General features: G+C 37.3%; 1 protein-coding gene across 2 annotated transcripts in view; it reads left to right on the top strand.

Moving 5' to 3' along the window:
• The window catches only part of STAG1 (STAG1 cohesin complex component), a 475,156-nt gene that overhangs the window by 330,433 nt on the left and 124,326 nt on the right, over positions 1–20,397 (top strand). For both annotated transcript variants that reach the window (XM_066352127.1, XM_066352126.1), the window contains 2 exons: positions 7,708–7,815; positions 14,066–14,180. In XM_066352127.1, coding sequence (XP_066208224.1) covers positions 7,708–7,815; positions 14,066–14,180 — 223 coding nt within the window. The remainder of the gene's footprint in view (positions 1–7,707; positions 7,816–14,065; positions 14,181–20,397) is intronic.

Genomic DNA, 20,397 nt, shown 5'->3' with positions numbered 1-20,397 from the left:
ATGATAATCAGGGATAATGGTCTATTCTTTCTGTGTAGTGTCTTTATCTGGTTTTGGAATTAGTATAATGCTGGCATGGTAGAATGAGCTTGGGAGTCTACCCTCTTAAATATTTTGGAATAGCTTGAGAAATAGGTATTAGTTATTTGCATGTTTGGTAAAATTCACCTATGAAGTAATTTGGTCCAGGACTTTTGTTGCAGTTTTTTTTATCATTCCTTTAATTTCATGAATTGTAATCTGTCTATTTAGTTTCTGAATATCCTCATTCAGCTTGGGAAGATTGTATATTTCTAGGAATTTATCCATTTCATCCAGATTATCCAATTTGTTGGCCTATAATAGTTTGAAATATTTCTTATAATCCTTGGTATTTCTTTGATGTCAGTTGTTGTTACTTCTCATTTATTCTGATTTTTTGGGGGTTCTTTTTTTTTCTTGATGAGTCTGGTTAAAGTTTTATCAGTCTTGTTTATCTTTTCAAGAAACCAGCACTTGGTTTTATTGATCTTTTGTATTGTTTTTTAGACTTTATTTTGTTTATTTCTGCTCTGATCGTTTTTTTTAATAGACTTTTTTAGATAGAGAGGAAAGGGGAGAGAGAAACATAGATTTGTTTTTCCACTTATTTATGCCATCATTGATTGATTTTTCTGTGTTCCCTGACCAGGGTTCAAACCCACAGCCTATCATGTTGAAATGACACTTTAACCAACTGAGCTACTACCGGCCAGGGCCTGATCTTTCTTATTTTATTTCTTCTACTCACTTTGGGCTTTATTTTTTGTTGTTCTTTTTCTACTTCCTTTAAATGTGAAGTTAGATTTTTTTATTTTAGAATTTCTCTTTTTGAAGTAGGCCTGTAATGCTATGAATTTGCTCTTAGGGCTGCGTTTGCTGTGTTCCATAGTTTTAGGGCTGTTGCTATCTCATTTTCATTTGTTTCAAAATACCTTTTGATATTTTTCTTGATCTCATTGTTAATACATTTATTGTTTAGTGATATGTTATTTAGCCTCCATATCTTTGTTTTTCAGTGTACCATTATGGTCAGGAAATGCTCAATATGATTTCAATTTTTTAAAATTTATTGAGATTTGTTTTGTGTCCTAACGTGGTATATTATAGAAAATGTTCATTGGGCACTTGAAAAGAATATATATTCTGTTGCTTTGGGGTAAAATACCCTGAAGCTATCAATAAAAATTCATCTAATCTAGTTTGTCATTTAAGGTCCTGTTTCCTTGTTGATGTTCTGTCTGTAAAATCTGTCCATTGATGCCAATAGGGTGTTAAAATCTCTTACTATGAATGACTGTATTACTGTCAATCTCTCTTTTTATGTTCATCAAGATTTGTTTTACATATTTAGATTTTTGTGTGTTGGATGCATAAATGTTTACAAGGATTATATTAACTCTTGTTGGGATTACTTACTTTATAATGATAAAGTAGTATCCTTCTTTGTCTATTAGTATAGCCTTTGTCTTAAAGTCTATTTTGTCAGATCTAAGTATTGCTGCCCCAACTTTCTTTTTCTTTACATTTGCATGAAATATTATTTTCCATCTCTTTTAATCTGTGTGTATTTTTCATTCTGAGGTGGGTCCCCTATAGACAACAAATATATGAGTGTTATATTTACTCAGCTACCCTGTGTCTTTTGATTGAAGTGTTGAAATCATTTTCTTTTAAAATGATTATTGATAGGTATGCATTTATTGCCATTTTATTCTTTATAACTATGTTCCTCTGTATTTTTTTTTCCTTTATGTCCTTCTTAAAGAAGACCCTTTAACATTGCTATAATACTGGGTTGGTGATAACAAACTCCTTTAGCCTTTACTTATCTGAAAAGCTTTTTATTTTTCCTTTAATTTTAAATGATAGTCTTGCTGGGTAAAAGAGTCTTGGTTATGAGTTCTTGCTTTTTATCACTTTGAATATTTTATGCCAATCCCTTCTGGCCTGAAATGATTTTGTTGAGAAATCAGATGAGTCTTATAGGAGCTTCCTTGTAGGTAAGTATAACTGTCTTTCTTGCTACTTTTATGGTTCTCTCTCTGTCTTTAACCTTTGCCATTTTAATTATGATATATCTTGATGTGGGCCTGTTTGAGTTCAACTTCTTTGGGACTCTATACTTCCTGACTTCTGTGTCTTTTTCTTTCACCAGGTAGGGAAATTTTCATTCATTATTTCTCCAAATATGTTGTCAATTCTTGCTCTCTTGCTTCTCCTTCCAGTTCCCCTATGATATGGATGTTGTTATGCTTTGTGTTGTCCCAGATGTCTCTTAAATTATCCTTACTCTTTCTCATATTTTTTTCTTTTTTGCTGCTCTGAATGATGGTTGTAATTTTTTCCTACCTTGTCTTCCATATTGCTGATTCCGTTCTCTGCTTCATCCAACCTATTGTTTATTCCTTTTATTCTGTTCTTCCTTTCAGATATTGTAGTCTTCATTTCTGACTTGTTCTTTTTTGAGGTTTCTGTATCTTTTTTCTATGCTTGCTATCTCTTTGTTGAAATTCTAAGTTCCTTGAACATTCTTATAAATATTTTTTTAGAATTCTATATCAGGTAAGTTGCTTACCTCCATTTTATTTAGCTCTTTTTCTGTTTATTTCTCTTGTTCTTTTCCTTTGGAGCATGTTTTTTTGTCTTCCCATTTTGGCTGCTTTTTTTGTATATTTGTTTTTATGTATTTAATTGTCGTTTGGGACCCAGTTGCACAGTCTCCTTGATCAACTGACCTGGGCCTCCAGGAATGTTTCTTGTGTGGGTTATGTAGGCCCTCCTGTTGTAATTATGTCTTGATTGCTATTGGGCTGGCTGCTTGTGAGGTTTAACCCCAACCATTGCGTTCGAGCTGTTGTACAGTAGCTGACCACACAAAGCAGAATTTACTATAGCAGGGTTTGGTGCCTGCCAAGATCTCCCTTTAGATATGCTGCTTGTGAAGCTAATTGGATCCTCTTCTGATGTTGTCTGAAGCTGGTCTCTAGGTGTGTTGATGCTGGGCATCTTGGGAGGAACACTGGTGCAGGCCAATGTTAAACACAATCTGTGACCAGTGCTTGGCAATCTCTTTGGAGCTACAAGTGATCCACTCTTTGTGGCTGCCTCTGCTGAGCCTGGGTATATGCGGGAAGGACCAAGCTGTACGCTAGGGCCAGCTTTTACCATCACCAGACCCTGGGTTGGGTCAGCAAATTCCCAAGGCACCCTGAGGTCCACCTCCACCTGTCTTTGCCTTCCAGCTGTCTGTTAGACTCAGTGAAAGAGCCTCTAACTATACTCTTTAGCAGGGTGTAAGCTCCATAGAGTGTGGCTATTGCTTTCCTCCAGGTGGATGCCATGTGGAGGAGAGTGCTCCACTCACAAAAGATGGTGTCTGCAGCATGGGAGAATGACTCTGCACAGAGATCCTGACAGCTTTCTCTGGCAGCTCTCCCCCAGAGTCACAAATCCCAGACTCTCTTTACATGGCTTTAGTCTACTTGCCCTCCCTATGTACGAGCCCAGGGTAAGTGGCTGTGAATTGACATTTCATGTGTTGGCCCCTCAAGAAGGTGCCTGTGTCTCTAGTGGACTTCTGTCTCTTCCTGGCAGACAGTAACCACCCTGCTTTGCACAACCAGATATAATGTAGGTAACTCTTCACAACTCTGGTGCTCTGGACTAGGGAGCTCAGCTTGGGGTTCAGACCCCATGCTTTTTGTGGAGATCAACCCTGCTTACCCCCCAGCTAAGATATCCCTCCAGAAACTCAGCTGCCACCTGTGGGAACACGGCCAGCCCTTTTCTTTTCTCCATTTTTTCTACTAGTCTGAATATGGCTTATTCTACAATATAAATCCTTGGTTATAAGACTTTTCTTCAGCTAGTCTTCAGTTGGTTATTCAGGATGATTGTTCTATAATTTACTTTTAATTCCATTTTCATCCTGAGAGGAGGTGAGTGTAGCTTCCACCAACTCTGCTGCCATCTTGTATCTCTACCTAAATTGTTTCTTCTTGTGCTAATTTTGGCTTTTTATAAACTATAAGAATATGTCAGTTCTATTACTGTTTTCAGATTATTTATTTTATAGTTTATGATATTAGTATTTCATAAAACTGCTATTCTGTTAATTCCTCTTTAATTTTTATATATGTATTTTTTTTCTTGTTCAGTCATGCCACACATTTGTCCATCTTACTATTATTTTTAAAGAACTAGCTTCTTTTGGCTTATTTGTTACTGTGTTTTGTTTTGCCTAGATATATCAGTTTTTAAGCTGTCTATTTTATTGTATTTTCTGAGAATGTGTTTTGAGTGTTTTGTTCAGTTTTCCAAGAACAACATATATCCTACAGGTTGGGGTAAAAGTAGGTTTACAGTTGTGAGTAGTTATTTATTAATTACTGTATTATTTTTATATGGACAACTGTGAACCTGCTTTGCCCAACATTGTATGTTGTGTATTTATAAATTCATTATTTTGCATTTATGTACTGTGTTAGTCAAATTATTTATACCTTTGCTTATTTTTGTCTGTTGGATTTTCAGGAGAAATGCGTTAAAGTCTCCTAATACTGTTGTTAACTTATAACTTGTTGCTTCATGTGCTTCATAGTATATATTTTAGAACCTATATGTTCATGATTTTTACACCTTCTGATAGCATTCATTATATCCTTATATACAATTCTTTCTTGTCATTTATGAAGATTTTTTTCTTTTCAAATCTATTTTAAAATATTAGGCCCCTAGTTAATGTGTTCATTGAAAATTTTATAAGCATATCAGTAACTTGTCAATATCTTTCCCTTGAACAAAAAGTACCCTGACATTCCACCCACCCACCTGTTTCACTGCAATTATCTAGAGCAGCAATTTTTTTTTTGCTTGACCTGTGGTGGCGCAGTGGATAAAACGTCGACCTGGAAATGCTGAAGGCGCCGGTTCGAAACCCTGGGCTTGCCTGGTCAAGGCACATGTGGGAGTTGATGCTTCCAGCTCCTCCCCCTTCTCTCTCTCTGTCTCTCCTCTCTCTCTCTCTCTCTCTCTCTCTGTCTCTCCTCTCTAAAATGAATAAATAAAAAATAAAAATAAAATAAATAGAGCAGCAATTTTTAACCTTTTTTATCTCATGGCACACATAAAATACAATTCTGCAGCACACACAAAAATATATTTTTGCCAATTTGACAAAGAAAAATAGGTATAATTTTGATTGATTTACAAGGTAACTATTGTTGTCTTTGTTGCTGTTTTATTTTTATTTGACACTCTAAGGGAAAAGAGACCCTTGACTAAATAGTCAGATATTGCATGTTTTAAAATTTTTTGCACTAGTTGAAAATCACTGTTCTAGAGTTTAAGATCTCTAATGTTAATGATAAACATTTTGTTTACTTCCTTGCTTATTTATGTTCAGTATTTGCTCATTGAGAAAGGAGTAACTTTTCCTTTAATATCTTCTCCCTTACCTTTTTTTAAGGTACTTTTCTGCCTTTTCATTTCAGGATATAAGAGCAGAACCTGTCTTATTTAAAGGTTCATTTCTGGCTCTCCAGCTATGTCAGGTATCCTATACTCATCAGGTACATACATTGGTCCTTTTGAGAATTCCTGGGAGAACCCTCCCTGCTCTAAACGACTACAGTTTCCCAGAGTGGTCAGTGCCTCCTGTGGGTTATTTGTTACTCAGCCCCTCACTTTCAGATTTTGTCTGTTGGAGTTGCTTGCCCTATAATTAGTCTAGTTGGGCAATGTATTTTAAAACTATTCATGCTGGCTTCCATTAAGTGTTTCATATCTAGCCTGCATGAAATATGGACCCATTTATGGATAGAGATAGTATAACTCTATTTCTGTAACTCTCTTTTTCTTAATCTACTACAATGGGCTGCTACATTCAATTTTTCACATTAGACCTTTATAAGCCCTACAGAAGTACTGTTTTCTATAGTTGCTCACAATTGTAAGGAATGTACTGACCTGTAGTGGCGCAGTGGATAAAGCATCAACAATTGTAAGGAATGTTTATAAATGTTTCATAGTGATCTCTGGAACTTTGTACTCCAGTTTGAATTGGAAAGAAGGTTTCAGAGTTTCACAACACTGACATCTTTCCCTTGAAATAAATCCTCTCTACCCATTTTAATGCTCAGTCCTCTAATTTCTGTTTATATAATATATTGGTAAGTAATGAGCTTAGGATCACAAAATTAGCTTCCAGTTTCTTACAGCATTTGCATGAAATAATCTGGCCTTATTTTTTTTGGCTTTTGGGTTATATAGTTTCCAAAACAACAAGTAAAGTCAAAACTGAACATGCTGCTATATATCTTTAAATTCTTTACTGTTTATCTGTTAATTTTTCTTTTTTTGGTATAGATTTTTTCATTTATGAGCTTAGGTTCTTGAGATGTCTTATTGCATTTTTTTTTATTCCTATGAGTTTAACTTGTAATTGGATGAAAGGGATAAAACTTGGCCCTTAGCCTTCTTCCCATCCTTGTAATTTAGAGGTATAAGTTGGGCATGGGCAAAGGTCACTCTAAATTTATGTGTATTTGACAGATCCCTCAACTTTCTTCTAGTTTCTGAGGCATCTCCAAGATTGAATTCCTGGGAATGAGCTAATACCCTTTATGTTATCAAGAACCTATACAGCCCAAGAATTCTATACTTTATCTAGTCATTGTTAATCTATGCTCACATCAGACATTTTAAACCATGTTAATAGTGAGGAAATAAATACTTAATGTCACATTCCACAAACTAAGAAATGGCTCAAACTTTTAAGAATACATAATGGAAAGGTGGGAAATTTGTGTTAGTAAGGTTGGTTGTGACTACTGAATCAATGTTATTTAAAAAGAAGGCTAAGTTATATTGTAAACATGTTAATAAAATATAATTTAAAATAAGCAGTTATGAAGAGTTCCATAGTCTAATTATAATTATAATTTAACTCAATGAAACAGAGACTAATATACTTCCAGTAACTATCAACAAAAAAATCTCACACGCATTTAAAGAACTTGAGCTAATGTCAGCTAATATATATCCCAAGACATTAATAGTCAGTGTTTTTGGGTATGCATGGGAACAATTATGGACAATTGTTATTTTCTTGTTTTATCTCTTTTCTGAATTGTATGTAATGACATGAAAAAATGTTTTCAAAATAAGATTAAAAAGATGAAACTAAGTCCTTGATTGAGCTTTTATAATGCACTTTACAAAGCTTAAAGTTATAATGGAGGCCTGACCTGTGGTGGCGCAGTGGATAAAGCGTCGACCTGGAATGCTGAGGTTGCCAGTTTGAAGCCCTGGGCTTCCCTGGTCAAGGCACATATGGGAGTTGATGCTTCTTGCTTCTCCCCTTCCCTCTCTCTCTCTCTCTCCTCTCTAAAATGAATAAATAACATCTTAAAAAATAAAATAAGCCTGGCCTGTGGCTGTGCAGTGGATAAAGTGTCAACCTGAAACGCTGAGGTAGCCAGTTCGAAACCCTGGGCTTGCCTAGTCAAGGCACATATGGGAGTTGATGCTTCCTGCTCCTCCTCCCCCTTCTCTCTCTCTCTCTCTCTCTCTCTCTCTCTCTCTCTCTCTCTCCCCCATCTCTAAAAATGAATAAAACCTAAAAAAAAGTTATAACAGAAAATAAATGTTTGTTTTGACTCAGATGTTACTTTCTGATTTTTTCAGTGGAAGTGAAGAAGCTCTTTCCAATGAAGACTGTGAAAATGTTTACCACTTGGTATACTCAGCACATCGCCCTGTTGCTGTGGCAGCTGGAGAATTCCTTCATAAAAAGTAAGCTAATTATCAGGTTCCACTTTCATATTTTGTTTTGTTATTGTTTAGAGTTAGTAATAGAGAGTAGAGAGTAGTAGTTACTGAAAACAGTGCTAGAAGTGGCAGATTCTAGGGAGAATAATATCCTCACAGCCTTTGTGTACATAATGAATCACATTTCTGAGAATAATGTTCTTTGTCACATACCTCTTCTCCCTGAAATTTAAAAGGATGGGTCCCCTCTGGGGATGTGCATAGAGATGGAGGAAATGCATGAAATTTATAAAATCTTCCCCCGGATAACACTGGGGAACAAAGTTTTTGTTGCATCCACAAAAACACTTGTTCTTACCTAATTCAAGTGTGCTGATCTCAAATCTAATATTAGTTTTTCTCTGTAAGCTACACTTTTTTTACAATTCAAGATTTTAGGTTTTCATCTTTATTATAAGATTTTTCAACATTTAGTTTAACATAATGAAGTAGAATGTCTTCTTGGGCATCATCTTTGTGAAAATATAATAATTTATATAATGCAGTAAATACACTAATGCACTAAAAGATATGATTGCATCAGAATTTGTCTACAATTTCAAAATAGAACATATTAAAACACTTATTTTAATCATAAAATTTGCACAAAACTTATTTAAATTCTATTCAGGCAAAAATTTGTGTTTGTAGCTCTTGTGTTTGTGTACTTGTTGAGGACAATCTTATTTGATGCTCCAGAAGTAGTCTGCTCATCACTAACAGCTCCATGATTTTCGGGAAACTTATCAAGGTGACTCTTCAGGAAATGAATCTTAACGCTCATGCTACATCCAATGTCGTGGAAAGCCAACAGCATCCCTTGAACCAGAAGTTCATAATTTTCTTTTTTGTTGCCAAGGAAGTTCTTTGTAACTGCCACAAAAGACTGCCATGCTGCTTTCTCCTCCTTATTCATCTTCCTGGCAAATTCTTCATCATGTATGAGGGTTCAAATTTGAGGTCCATTAAATACACCTGCTTTTATTTTCTCGAAAGACAAAGGCAGGAAAAGCAGAAATATGTTGAAAGCATTCACTTTCTCTATTCAAAACCTGAACAAACTGCTTCATTTTTTCAAACAAAAGCCAAGTTTGATGTGAAGTGGGGGAAAAATGATCCTGTCTTGATTAACTACAGGTTCATTCACAATATTTTGCATCCCTACTTCCAGAGCTTCATGTTTCGGCCACTCCTTCTGTGTCCAGTGTTTCTCCTGAGCTCGGCTGTCCCACAAACACAGAAAGCAAGGATACTTTGTGAAACCTCTTTGTTGTCCTAGCAGGAAATTTACCATTTTAAGATCCACACAAATGATCCAGTTATGCTCCTCATACTTCAGAAAGTCGAGGACAATTTTTATGTCATTATAATCTTCTCGCAGATGAGTTGAATAACCAATTGGAACCACTGCATAAACCAGGGGTCCCCAAACTACGGCCCAGGCCGCATGCGGCCCCCTGAGGCCATTTATCCTGCTCCCGCCGCACTTCCCGAAGGGGCACTTCTTTCACTGGTGGTCAGTGAGAGGAGCACATTGACCATCTCATTAGCCAAAAGCAGGCCCATAGTGCCCATTGAAATACTGGTCAGTTTGTTGATTTAAATTGTTCTTTATTTTAAATATTGTATTTTTTCCTGTTTTTTTTTTTTTTTTTTACTTTAAAATAAGATATGTGCAGTGTGCATAGGGATTTGTTCATAGTTTTTTTTTATAGTCTGGCCCTCCAACGGTCTGAGGGACAGTGAACTGGCACCCTGTGTAAAAAGTTTGGGGACCCCTGGCATAAACATTACCGTTGTGTAGGAGAACACATTTCAGACTCTGTTTAGAGCAGTCAAGAAATATTCGCCATTCTGTTGGACTGGAAGCGGTAACACCTAGCTGACTGAGAAGACTACTGATATCATGACAGTAAACAAAGTGTTTGTCTTCGGGGGAAAAAGTCCAAAAAATTTTGTTCACACTTCCTGAAATGGGATACTTTAGCTGACCTGTGAAGTACATTCTTTTCTTGAAGCCTGGAGGCTACTTTCTTTGATAGGCCCAAATTTCTTACTAAGTCATTCAATTCAGGTTGGCTAAACTGCTGAGGGGTTAATGACTACTTGGCATCAGAAGACCCTTTAGATTCTACAACCATTTCCTCATGCATCTTATCAAAATACACTTGATCACCATGTTCATTTTCTTCATTCTTAGAAGAAATAAAACCATTGAAAACTGGAACCGGGGGAGGGGGAGGGGGAGGGGTACAAAGAAAACTGGATAGAGGGTGATGGAGGATGATCTCTCTTTAGGTGATGGGTATGCAACAGAACTAAATGACAAGATAACCTGGAAATGTTTTCTTTGAATATATGTACCCTAATTTATTGATGTCACCCCATTATAATAAAAATATATTTATTAAAAAAAAAAGAAAAGAAAAAAAAACTGGAACCGGGAGTGTCTCAGAGTGTGGGATAGGTCGTATTGTTGAAGGAATATTAGGATATGCGATCATATGCCATTTTTTCAGATATATATTTTTTATCAGATAGTTTTTTACATTTAAAAACAACTATAATTATGTAAAAGTGATGTTTCTAAAACATTAATTGCCTTGTGGTTATGTTCAATCTAAGAGTCATTGCCCTTTAACTCCAATTTAAAAACCAATGCATGCCATTAACTGTAACAAAAAGAAATTAAAATTGCATAAAAACTAGAACATGCACCAAAAAACGGATTTCATATTTGGAATCAGCGATGCAGAAATATATAGAAACAGTTCTAAAACCTCATGCAACAGAAAATGAAAAAAAAATTGTTCCACAGTATAATTAATATTTTATTTTACACCAGTGTTTTTTCTGTTTAAAAATTCTGATCTCTCATCTTACCTTCTCAACATTTGTAATCTATAATTACCTTCAAAATGCCCAATTTTTCATGTTGTTTTTTCTTTCTTTTCGGATGAGGATTATTTTAATTAGTAATCCATAGCAACGCAGAAAAATGTATGTACAGTTTTAGTTTAATTGAAAAGCAAAATATCACCCTTAGAACACCTGCTATGGCCCTGGCTGGTTGGCTCAGTGGTAGAGTGTTGGCCTGGCGTGCAGGAGTTCCGGGTTCGATTCCCAGCCAGGGCACACAGGAGAGGCGCCCATCTGCTTCTCCACCCCTCCCCCTCTCCTTCCTCTCTGTCTCTCTCTTCCCCTCCCGCAGCAGAGGCTCCATTGGAGCAAAGTTGGCCGGGCGCTGAGGATGGCTCTGTGGCCTCTGTCTCAGGTGCTAGAATGGCTCTGGTTGCAACAGAGCAATGCCCCAGATGGGCAGAGCATCGCCCCCTGGTGGGCATGCCTGGTGGATCCCAGTAGGGCACATGCGGGAGTCTGTCTGACTGCCTCCCCCTTTCCAACTTCAGAAAAATACCAAAAAAAAGAAAAAAAAGAACACCTGCTATACGAAGGTTGTGGGTTCAATCCCTGGTTGGGACACATACAAGAATCAACCAGTGAATGCATAAATGGGTGAAACAACAAATATATCTGTCTCTCATCAATAAATATTTTTTTGAGAGAGAGAGAGAGAGAGAGAGAGAGAGAGAGAGAGAGAAAGAGAGAGAAATAGGGTTGGGAAGCTGGAAACATCTAGTAGTTGCTTCTCATATGTGCCTTAACTGGTCAAGCTTAGGGTTTTGAACCAATGACCTCAGCATTCCAGGTCGATGCCTTATCCACTGCACCACCGCAGGTCAGGCAGCTTTGTGTTTTTTAGGAATATTTTATTTCTTCTGTAGTTTAAAAGAAAAAGTAAACTAAAGAGGTTGATTCTCTATGGAATAGAGGTCATAAACTGGCAGCACTTAACTCATAAGGATTTTTTATATGTGTTGATTTCTCTAAGTTTGAAATACTTGCTAAAAATTTTTAAACTGGAATATTTTTCATAAAAGGCCACATGTAAGCCTTTGCTATTTTTATATCTTTGTAAAAATGATTCCAATTTCTATTCAGAAAAGGCTTCACTTTATAAGCTTGTTTTATGCCCCTGACCTGGATGGAGATCAAAGGTTTGAGAACCTTTGATTTTTAATCATTTTTTGAGCATTCTTTTATGATTTAGTATTGTGATCTTTTAAAATCTTAACAAGTAAGCTATAAAGTAGCCCCAGCAATTCTATGATTTTTTTAAAATGCTTACCATGTGCATATGCTCATGGTTGTTTCGTAGTCTTGTTTATGAATTTAAAAAATAACAAAACATATCTAAAATGCATATTTTAATATGCCATCAAAAATTCTACATTTTAATATTTGAAATACTAAGCTAATTTCTAAGTATCATTTATATACAGTGAGTGCAGTTACCCAAACTTGTAAATTTTAGTTATAAAAGACGCTCATATTTTTCATTTTTCCTCCTTCTGAAAGCCATTCATGTAAAGAAAACTTTCTTAAACCAGTTTGATAGATATGCTGATATACTTCAAGTTAATACTCTAGTCTTCTCCTCCTTCCATATGCCCTCCCTATCAAATTCAACTTCTTAGTACTTACTTTCTGCTTGATATTGGTGTGTTTTTATGACAGATGGAAATTATTCCTTCTTCATTCAGCTATTCAGTCTCAATTTTGGTAGGCCTATTGTGATGTTCATATCTAAATTAGCACATTCTGTGTCCCCACCCTTAGTTTTTTTTCTTATAACAAGTGAGCTATATTTACTTATTTATTTTTAATGTTTATTAAGTGACTTTAGAGAAAGACAGGAACATCAATCTGTTCCTGTATATGTCCTGACCAGGGATCAAACTGGCAACCTCTGCACTTTGGGATGATACTCCGACCTATCCAGCCAGTGCGAGATATTATATATTTATTTACTGTTTATCTTCATTCACATGAGTGATAGCCCAGTGAAAACAAGGAATTTCTCTTTGTTAATTTTACATCCTTTTTAAAACCTGGAATAATACTTGGGAATAAATCACCTTTATCGGTCTTTAGGTTTTGTTAGAATAAATCTGTTTAGCAAATAAATGTTTTCAGGTTTATTTCTTTGCCATATTTTAGAAGTTTTGTAGCTAAATGGTATTTTTATAAATTTAATGTTTATGTCATTTTACTCAATACCATTGAGCTAGTGAGTACTGTCTTTAGGTAATAATAGTCTAATGAGCACAAAAGAGTGTAAGAAATAATCTTGATTTAAAGAATGAATTTAAGGAACTAGAACTCTTTAAAATTATATACTTGATAGTATTTATCATATAAAATGTTTATATTTTCATAAGTATTTGAACATTAATTAGTCCTCAGTAAAACTTCCTATTATACTATTTTTTTCTTTTTTCTTTTTTGTATTTTTCTGAAGTTGGAAACGGGGAGGCAGTCAGACTCCCGCATGTGCCCGACCAGGATCCACCCGGCATGCCTACCAGGGGGCGATGCTCTGTTGCAACCAGAGCCATTCTAGAGCCTGAGGCAGAGGCCATAGAGCCACCCCCAGCGCCTGGGCCAACTTTGCTCCAGTGGAGTCCTTGCTGCAGGAGGGGAAGAGAGAGACAGAGAGGAAGGAGAGGAGGAGGGGTGGAGAAGCAGATGGGTGCTTCTCCTGTGTGTCCTGGCCAGGAATCGAACCCGGGACTCCACGCCAGGCTGACGCTCTACCACTGAGCCAACCATCCAGGGCCCTTTTTATACTTTATATATGGTTGAACTATATATATGAAATTTTCAGATCTGTCTGACCAGACGGTGGCACAGTGGATAGAGCGTCAGACTGGGATGCGGAGGACCCAGGTTTGAGACCCCGAGGTTGCCAGCATGAGTGCGGGCTCATCTGGTTTGAGCAAAAGCTCACGAGCTTGGACCCAAGGTCGCTGGCTCGATCAAGGGGTTACTCAGTCTGCTGAAGGCCCGCAATCAAGGCACATACTAGGAAGCAATTAATGAACAACTAAGGTGTCGCAACGAAAAACTGATGATTGATGCTTCTCATCTCTCTTCATTCCTGTCTGTCTGTCCCTATCTATCCCTCTCTCTGTCTCTCTCTCTGAAAAAAAAAATTTCAGATCTAAGTTTTTTTTATCTATAAAAACATCAGTTACCTATTTGTATTGAAATAAATCAGTAGCCTGATCTCTGTTATTTTTTTAACACTGAAATAATTTATACAGTGAAGGAAAAGACTAAAATTTATATCCATATAAATTTGTAATGCTCTTGTTTTGTTACTTTTTTCCAGGCTATTTAGCAGACACGACCCACAAGCAGAAGAAGCATTAGCAAAGAGGAGGGGAAGGAACAGTCCAAATGGGAATCTCATTAGGATGCTGGTTCTTTTCTTTCTTGAAAGTGAGGTAAATTTTTAAGATACTATTTTGTTTTACATTACATCTTAAATAAAATTTTCATTTAATTTATTGTAATTAATTTGTACCAGCATTTGGGTTCTTGGGTTTCCCAAGGTAAAATCAAGAAACCCCACTGAAATTTTGAGTCATTTTATTAAGCTTATGCTTGAGCACAAGGGAAACAAGCACAGAGGAAAGGAAGGTTCTCTAACAGCATGGTGGCGGCCAGGTAGGGAATGTCTCTGCTTAGATGCTTTTATATGCTGGGGATAAAGCAGGCTTACAAGAAAAAACAGGCTTTTTGAAAAAGACAGGTTTGTGGAATTTTCCATGTCAGACTAGGAAAAGTAAGCAGTTAGAAAGGAGATAAAATTCTGCTTTTGTTTTGTTTTTATTTTTTGTTTGTTTGTTTGGCTGTTTTTGAGGAGGATGATCTTTTTGTGGTCAGTTTATACTTCCAGCCACCTGGTCTTAATCTGGCTTTCTGGCCACCCCATAGGGCCAACCCCTATATTGTCTCAAATTGATATTTTTCAATTAAATGAAAATAAACCTGTTTCTTACCAGATTTCCTCCATGGATTGCCTGATATGGAATCGGTAATTTATCTGCCTTTTATTGGAATATGTATGCAGGTGTGGTTCAATACTGTATATAGACTAGCAGTTTTTAAACTATTAACAGTATTGCAGTATCGCATAATTATTGTTGCTTTGTGTTTTTCTTGAAAATTTTTCCATAGCTTTTAAATTACATTACTTAAACAGTTTGTGAAAGTTATTAAATGTTACAACCATTTGTTCTGGTTTGAAATTTTTACTTGTTATTTAATGAGAAAGGAGAATATCAATGTAAATGTTTTTAGTAATAGTTTTATAAGCTTTATAACAGTATTTCTATTAGTTATCACTTCCGTAATTTTGTAATGAATATTCTGAATATATTGTCTACTAGAATGTTTGTACAAGTGAACTTTGGTTTGTTCACGAAAATTTTCTTTGCTTTTTATAACTGTACTTCCTACTACTGTTGTGACAGTGGAGAGTAGTAAGCTAAACCTAAAGAGCCCCTGAATGAATAAGCTCCTTGACTTAGAAATCAATGGGAACGGAGTTGTAAAGAAAATCTAGAAATTTGGGACTCTTAATTTTACTTTGGAAAAAGTATTTTTGATTTGTGTTGGAATATCCTAGAAGAGAAAGTTAAAAGATTCTATAACTGCTCAAATTTGAAAGTGCTGGAGGAACTCTATAGTGATGAGGAATAGAGGGACAAACAGGCAGCCTATCTGAAAATTAATACTAAAGAAAAGTAAGAACTAGTCACTGGAATGAGTGGGAGTCAGAGCAAAGTGGAGCAGAAAAGTAGTACAATTGCCAATATATTTTAAGCAAATTGGGAATGAATAGAAAAAGAATAAAGTAAAAATAAAACTAGTTGGAGAGTTCCGTTTGAGTAAAGGATGTGTTTAAGAACAGTGTTTTAAATTTGTGTACAGATTATGTGGGGATCTGTTAAAATGCCAGTTTTGATTTACTAGCTCTGGGTTGGGGCCTGAGATGCTGCATTTCTAACAAGCTCTCCTGGTTGATTTTATGCTTCTGATCAAGAGACCACACTGCATAATGATTTAAAGAAAATTATATTTATTTTCTTTAAATAATTTGCAAAGTGCAGCCTCTCCAACACTTGTTATTATCTGTCTTGTTGATAATAGCCAATATAACAGGAGTGAGGTGGTATCTTATTGTAGTTTCAGTTTGCATTTCTTTTAATAGCTAGTGAAGATGAGCTTCTTTTTCTATATCATTTGTCTTATGAGTGCTTCTGCACTCCATCTTCCTTTGCTACTACAGATCTTTATTCTCTCCTCTTTTATAGTTTTGTCACAGATTATCCTTGTTTATATTGTAACCTTGTTGGAGCTTTTACTTTTGTTTTGTTCTTTGTATTGGTAGGATAATGCCCTTGAGTATTTTCTGCAGTGGGGATTTTCAGGTGATCTATTCCTTCAACTTCTGTATGTCTGTAAAAGTTTTTATTTCTCCTTCATATTTGAAGGATAACTTCGATAGATAATAGTATTCTGGGAGTTTGGGCATTGCACTTTGTTTTTCTCCATTTCTGTCCCAAGTACGGGCTGCCAGCAGACCACAGGAAAGCTGGCAGTGACCCCTTGTTCTACCACCATTATGATTTAGTATCTCTCCAAGTCTTTTCACTCCTCTTGGCAGAATAAGACTTAGTCACTTCAGTTTCTTCCTTCTCTGGAGCCCCAGCGGACAAAACCCAGACAGTCTGGGTTTCTCTCCTCTCCAGAGCCCCCTCCTCAACCCTTCCCACCTTTAGTTAATTGATGTGCAGATCTCTTCAGGCAAGCCTGTAGGCCCAGCAGGGGTTCTTCTGCTGCCTTATAGCTGTTTTGTTTCTTGAAATTGCAATGGGAGAGATCAAGGATATCTCTCACTCTGCCATTACACTGACATTCCCAAAGTTAATTAAAGATGAATCAAGCCCTGGCTGGTTGGCTCAGCAGTAGAGTGTCAGCCAGCATGTAGAAGTCCTGGGTTCATTTCTCAGTCAGGACACACAGGAGAAACAACCATCTGTTTCTCCACCCCTCCCCCTGCTCGCTCTCTCTCTCTCTCTCTTCTCTCTTTATCTCTCTCTCTCTCCTTCATTCTTTCTCTCCCACAACCATGGCTCAAGTGGTTTAGCAATTTCGGCCTGGGCACTGAGGATGGCTCTGTGGCCTGATCTTGGACGCTAAAATAGCTTGGTTGCCGAGCAACAGAGCAGTGGCTCCAGGTGGAGAGAGCATCACTCTGTTGGGGGCTTGACAGGTGGATCCCCATTGGATTGAATATAGGAATCTGTCTCTGCCTCCCTCCCTCCCACCTCTTTCTTAATTAAAAAAAAAAAAAGGTTGAGCACTTGAAAAGAATGTATATTCTGCTGCTTTAGGGTGAAAGGTTCTGAAGATATCAAATCAAGTTGATCTAGTATGTCCTTTAAGTCTGATGTTTGTTAATTTTCTTTCTTGAGGATCTATCTAGTGATGTTAGTGGGGTATTAAAATACCCTACTATTATAGTATTGCTGTTGATCTCACCCTTTATATCCATCAAAGTCTGCTTTATATATTTAGGTGCTCCTATATTAGGTTCATAGATATTTATAATAGTTATATCTTCCTGTTGGATTACTCCCTTTATCATTATGTAGTGGCCTTCTTTATCTCTTACTATATCCTTTGTTTTAAAGTCCATTTTGTCTGATATAACTATTGCTACCCTAGCTTTTTTTTCATTTTCATTTGCATGAAATGTTTTCCATCCTTTTACCTTCAGTCTATGTGCATCTTTTGTTTTAAGGTGTGTCTCTTGTAGACAGCATATGTACAGGTCCTGTTTTCTTATCCACGCAGCTACCCTATGTCTTTTGATTGGATCATTTAATCCATTTACATTTAAGGTTATTACTGATATGTACTTGTTTATTGCCATTTTATTCTTTTTTTTTCTTTTTCTGAAGTTGGAAACGGGGAGGCAGTCAGACTTCCGCATGCGCCCGACCAGGATCCACCCAGCATGCCCACCAGGGGGCGATGTTCCGCCCATCTGGGCCGTTGCTCTGTTGCATCCAGAGCCATTCTAGCACCTGAGGCAGAGGCCATAGAGCCCTTCTCAGCGCCCGGGCCAATTTTGCTCCAATGGAGCCTTGGCTGCAGGAGGAGAAGAGAGAGAGAGGAAGTAGAGGAGGAGGGGTGGAGAAGCAGATGGATGCTTTTCCTGTGTGCCCTGGCCAGGAATCGAACCCGGGACTCCTGCACACCAGGCTGACGCTTTACCACTGAGCCAACCGGCCAGGGCCGCCATTTTATTCTTTAAAGCTGCATTCCTCTTTTGCTATATTCTTTTTCTACTTTGATCTGTTTACAACAGGCCCCTTAACATTTCCTGCAGCATTGGTTTGGTTGTAGTGAATTCCTTGAGTTTTGTTTTTTTTTGTCTGGGAAGCTTTTTATTTCTCCTTCAATTATTTTTTTTTTTTTCTTCTCCTTCAATTTTAAATGATAGCCTTGCTGGATAAAGTAGTCTTGGTTGTAGGTTCTTGTTCTGCATTACTTTGAATATTTCTTGCCGTTCCCTTCTGGCCTCAAGTGTTTCTGTTGAGAAGTCGGATGTCATCCTTATGGGGGCTCCATTGTAGGTGATAGCTTTTTTTTTCTCTTGCAGCTTTTAATATTTTCTCTTTATCACTTAGCTTTGGTATTTTTATTATGATATGTCTTGGTGTAGGTTTCTTTAGGTTTCTCTTTAATGGAATTCTCTGTGCTTCTTGAACTTGTGAGAGTTTCTCCTGCATTAATTTAGGGAAGTTTTCAGCTATGATATGATTGAACAAAGTCTCTATCCCTTGATCTTTCTCTTCTTTTTCAGGAACCCCTATGATGCAGATATTATTTCTCTTCATGTTGTCACAGAGCTCTCTAAGACTTTCCTCAGACTTTTTTTTTTTTAAAGAGGATGGGATTGGGAGGCCTCTTCAATGCTGATGGCAACATCAGAGAGAGAGAGCTCCCGGTTTTTGCTTTATTATATACCATAGACAATTAAAGCCTTTAAGCCAGTATACAAATAAGGAAATCTCTGATACAAAGCCACTAATCTGAGGCACAAATTGGATTCCTCATTAAAGTGCACCACTCCACATCATGCAACAGTCAAGGGTGTGGAGAAAAGCTTAGTGTTGAAAAGATCTTAGTATTAAAAGAGTGGGAAAGGCTTACTCCCAAACCAAGCCTTAGGCTACAACAACCCCACCAGCCCAAGGCCCGTCTCCCACATATGCCCCCTTTTTATATATATATATATATTTTTATTTTTTTTTTAGAGTCAGAGAGAGGGATAGACAGGGACAGACAGACAGGAACGGAGAGATGAAAAGCATCGATCATTAGTTTTTCGTTGCGTGTGCGACTCCTTAGTTGTTCATTGACTGCTTTCTCATATGTGCCTTGACTGCAGTCCTTCAGCGGACCGCGTAACCTCTTGCTTGAGCCAGCGACCTTGGGTCCAAGCTGGTGAGCTTTGCTCAAACCAGATGAGCCCGTGCTCAAACTGGCAACCTTGGGGTCTCTAACCTGAGTACTCCACATCCCAGTTTGACGCTCTATCCACTGCGCCACCACCTGGTCAGGCCATTTTTATATTTTTTATATTTAGCTCATGTGCTGAGATTTGCACTCGTCTGATTTCCCAGGTTCTAATACAGAGGCAGATAGGAAAAATACAGAATAAACAGAAAATTAGCATAGCCAATGTTAACAGATACCAAAACAAGTGTCTTAATACATTACAGGGATTAAAGCCTTTAAGCAAATTCTTAGCCAATATAACAGGATTTGTAATAGAGTCTTTGCTGTTTTGAATGTCCTTAACATGTTCACCAAGTCCATGCTGACACATCATCATTCCGCATTCCCTGCAAATGCAACCCAACCCCAGTTCAGTTCATTAAGAGCTGTTACAAGAAGCAGGAGTCCAGGAAACACATCCAGGAAAAGTCCAGGAGACCAGAAAAAGTCCAGGAGTCCAGCAACACATCCAGATAAAGTCCACATAGCACTGGAATTGTCACATTTCTACATTTTGCAGCTAGAGTTCAAGTCCCAATGACAGTAACGATTAAGGTAGACTGGAAAAGCTATCTGCAGGCATGTGTGGAGATGGAGTCCCTGTTCTTTTCAGCCTGGAGAGATGAGACCAGGGGGCCCTCTCCAAGAGTTTTGCAGCCACGGAGGTGGTGAGGAGAACCTTGGGATACACTATGCTGGGTGGCTTTGTCTGCCCCTTGGTCATTATAGACCTTAAAAGCCATGTTCAGAAGATCTCGCTGAGGAGATTGAGGGTCCTCATCCACCTATATAAACTTTTTCTGTATATCTGGAGCGAGAAAAGAGGATGGGATCGGGAGGCCTCTTCAGTGCTGATGGCAACATCACAGAGAGAGAGCCCCAGGTCTTTGCTTTATTACATAGCATAGACCACTTTTGAGTCTCTTTTCTTCTCTGCTTTCTTGCCTTCATTCAAGTTGTCCTCCAACCCGCTGTGCACCCAGAAAAGTGTAAAGTCATAGGAAAATGAGATTGGTTTGTCTTAATACCAGCTTAGAGAATGTAATATAAATTATACTTAGATATATAGCAGGGTAAAATCTA

This window comes from Saccopteryx leptura, chromosome 10 (assembly GCF_036850995.1).
Source record: "Saccopteryx leptura isolate mSacLep1 chromosome 10, mSacLep1_pri_phased_curated, whole genome shotgun sequence".
Classification (NCBI taxonomy): Eukaryota; Metazoa; Chordata; class Mammalia; order Chiroptera; family Emballonuridae; genus Saccopteryx; species Saccopteryx leptura.
The sequence above is the reverse complement of the archived record's forward strand: the minus strand, read 5'-3'. Positions and strand labels throughout refer to the sequence as shown.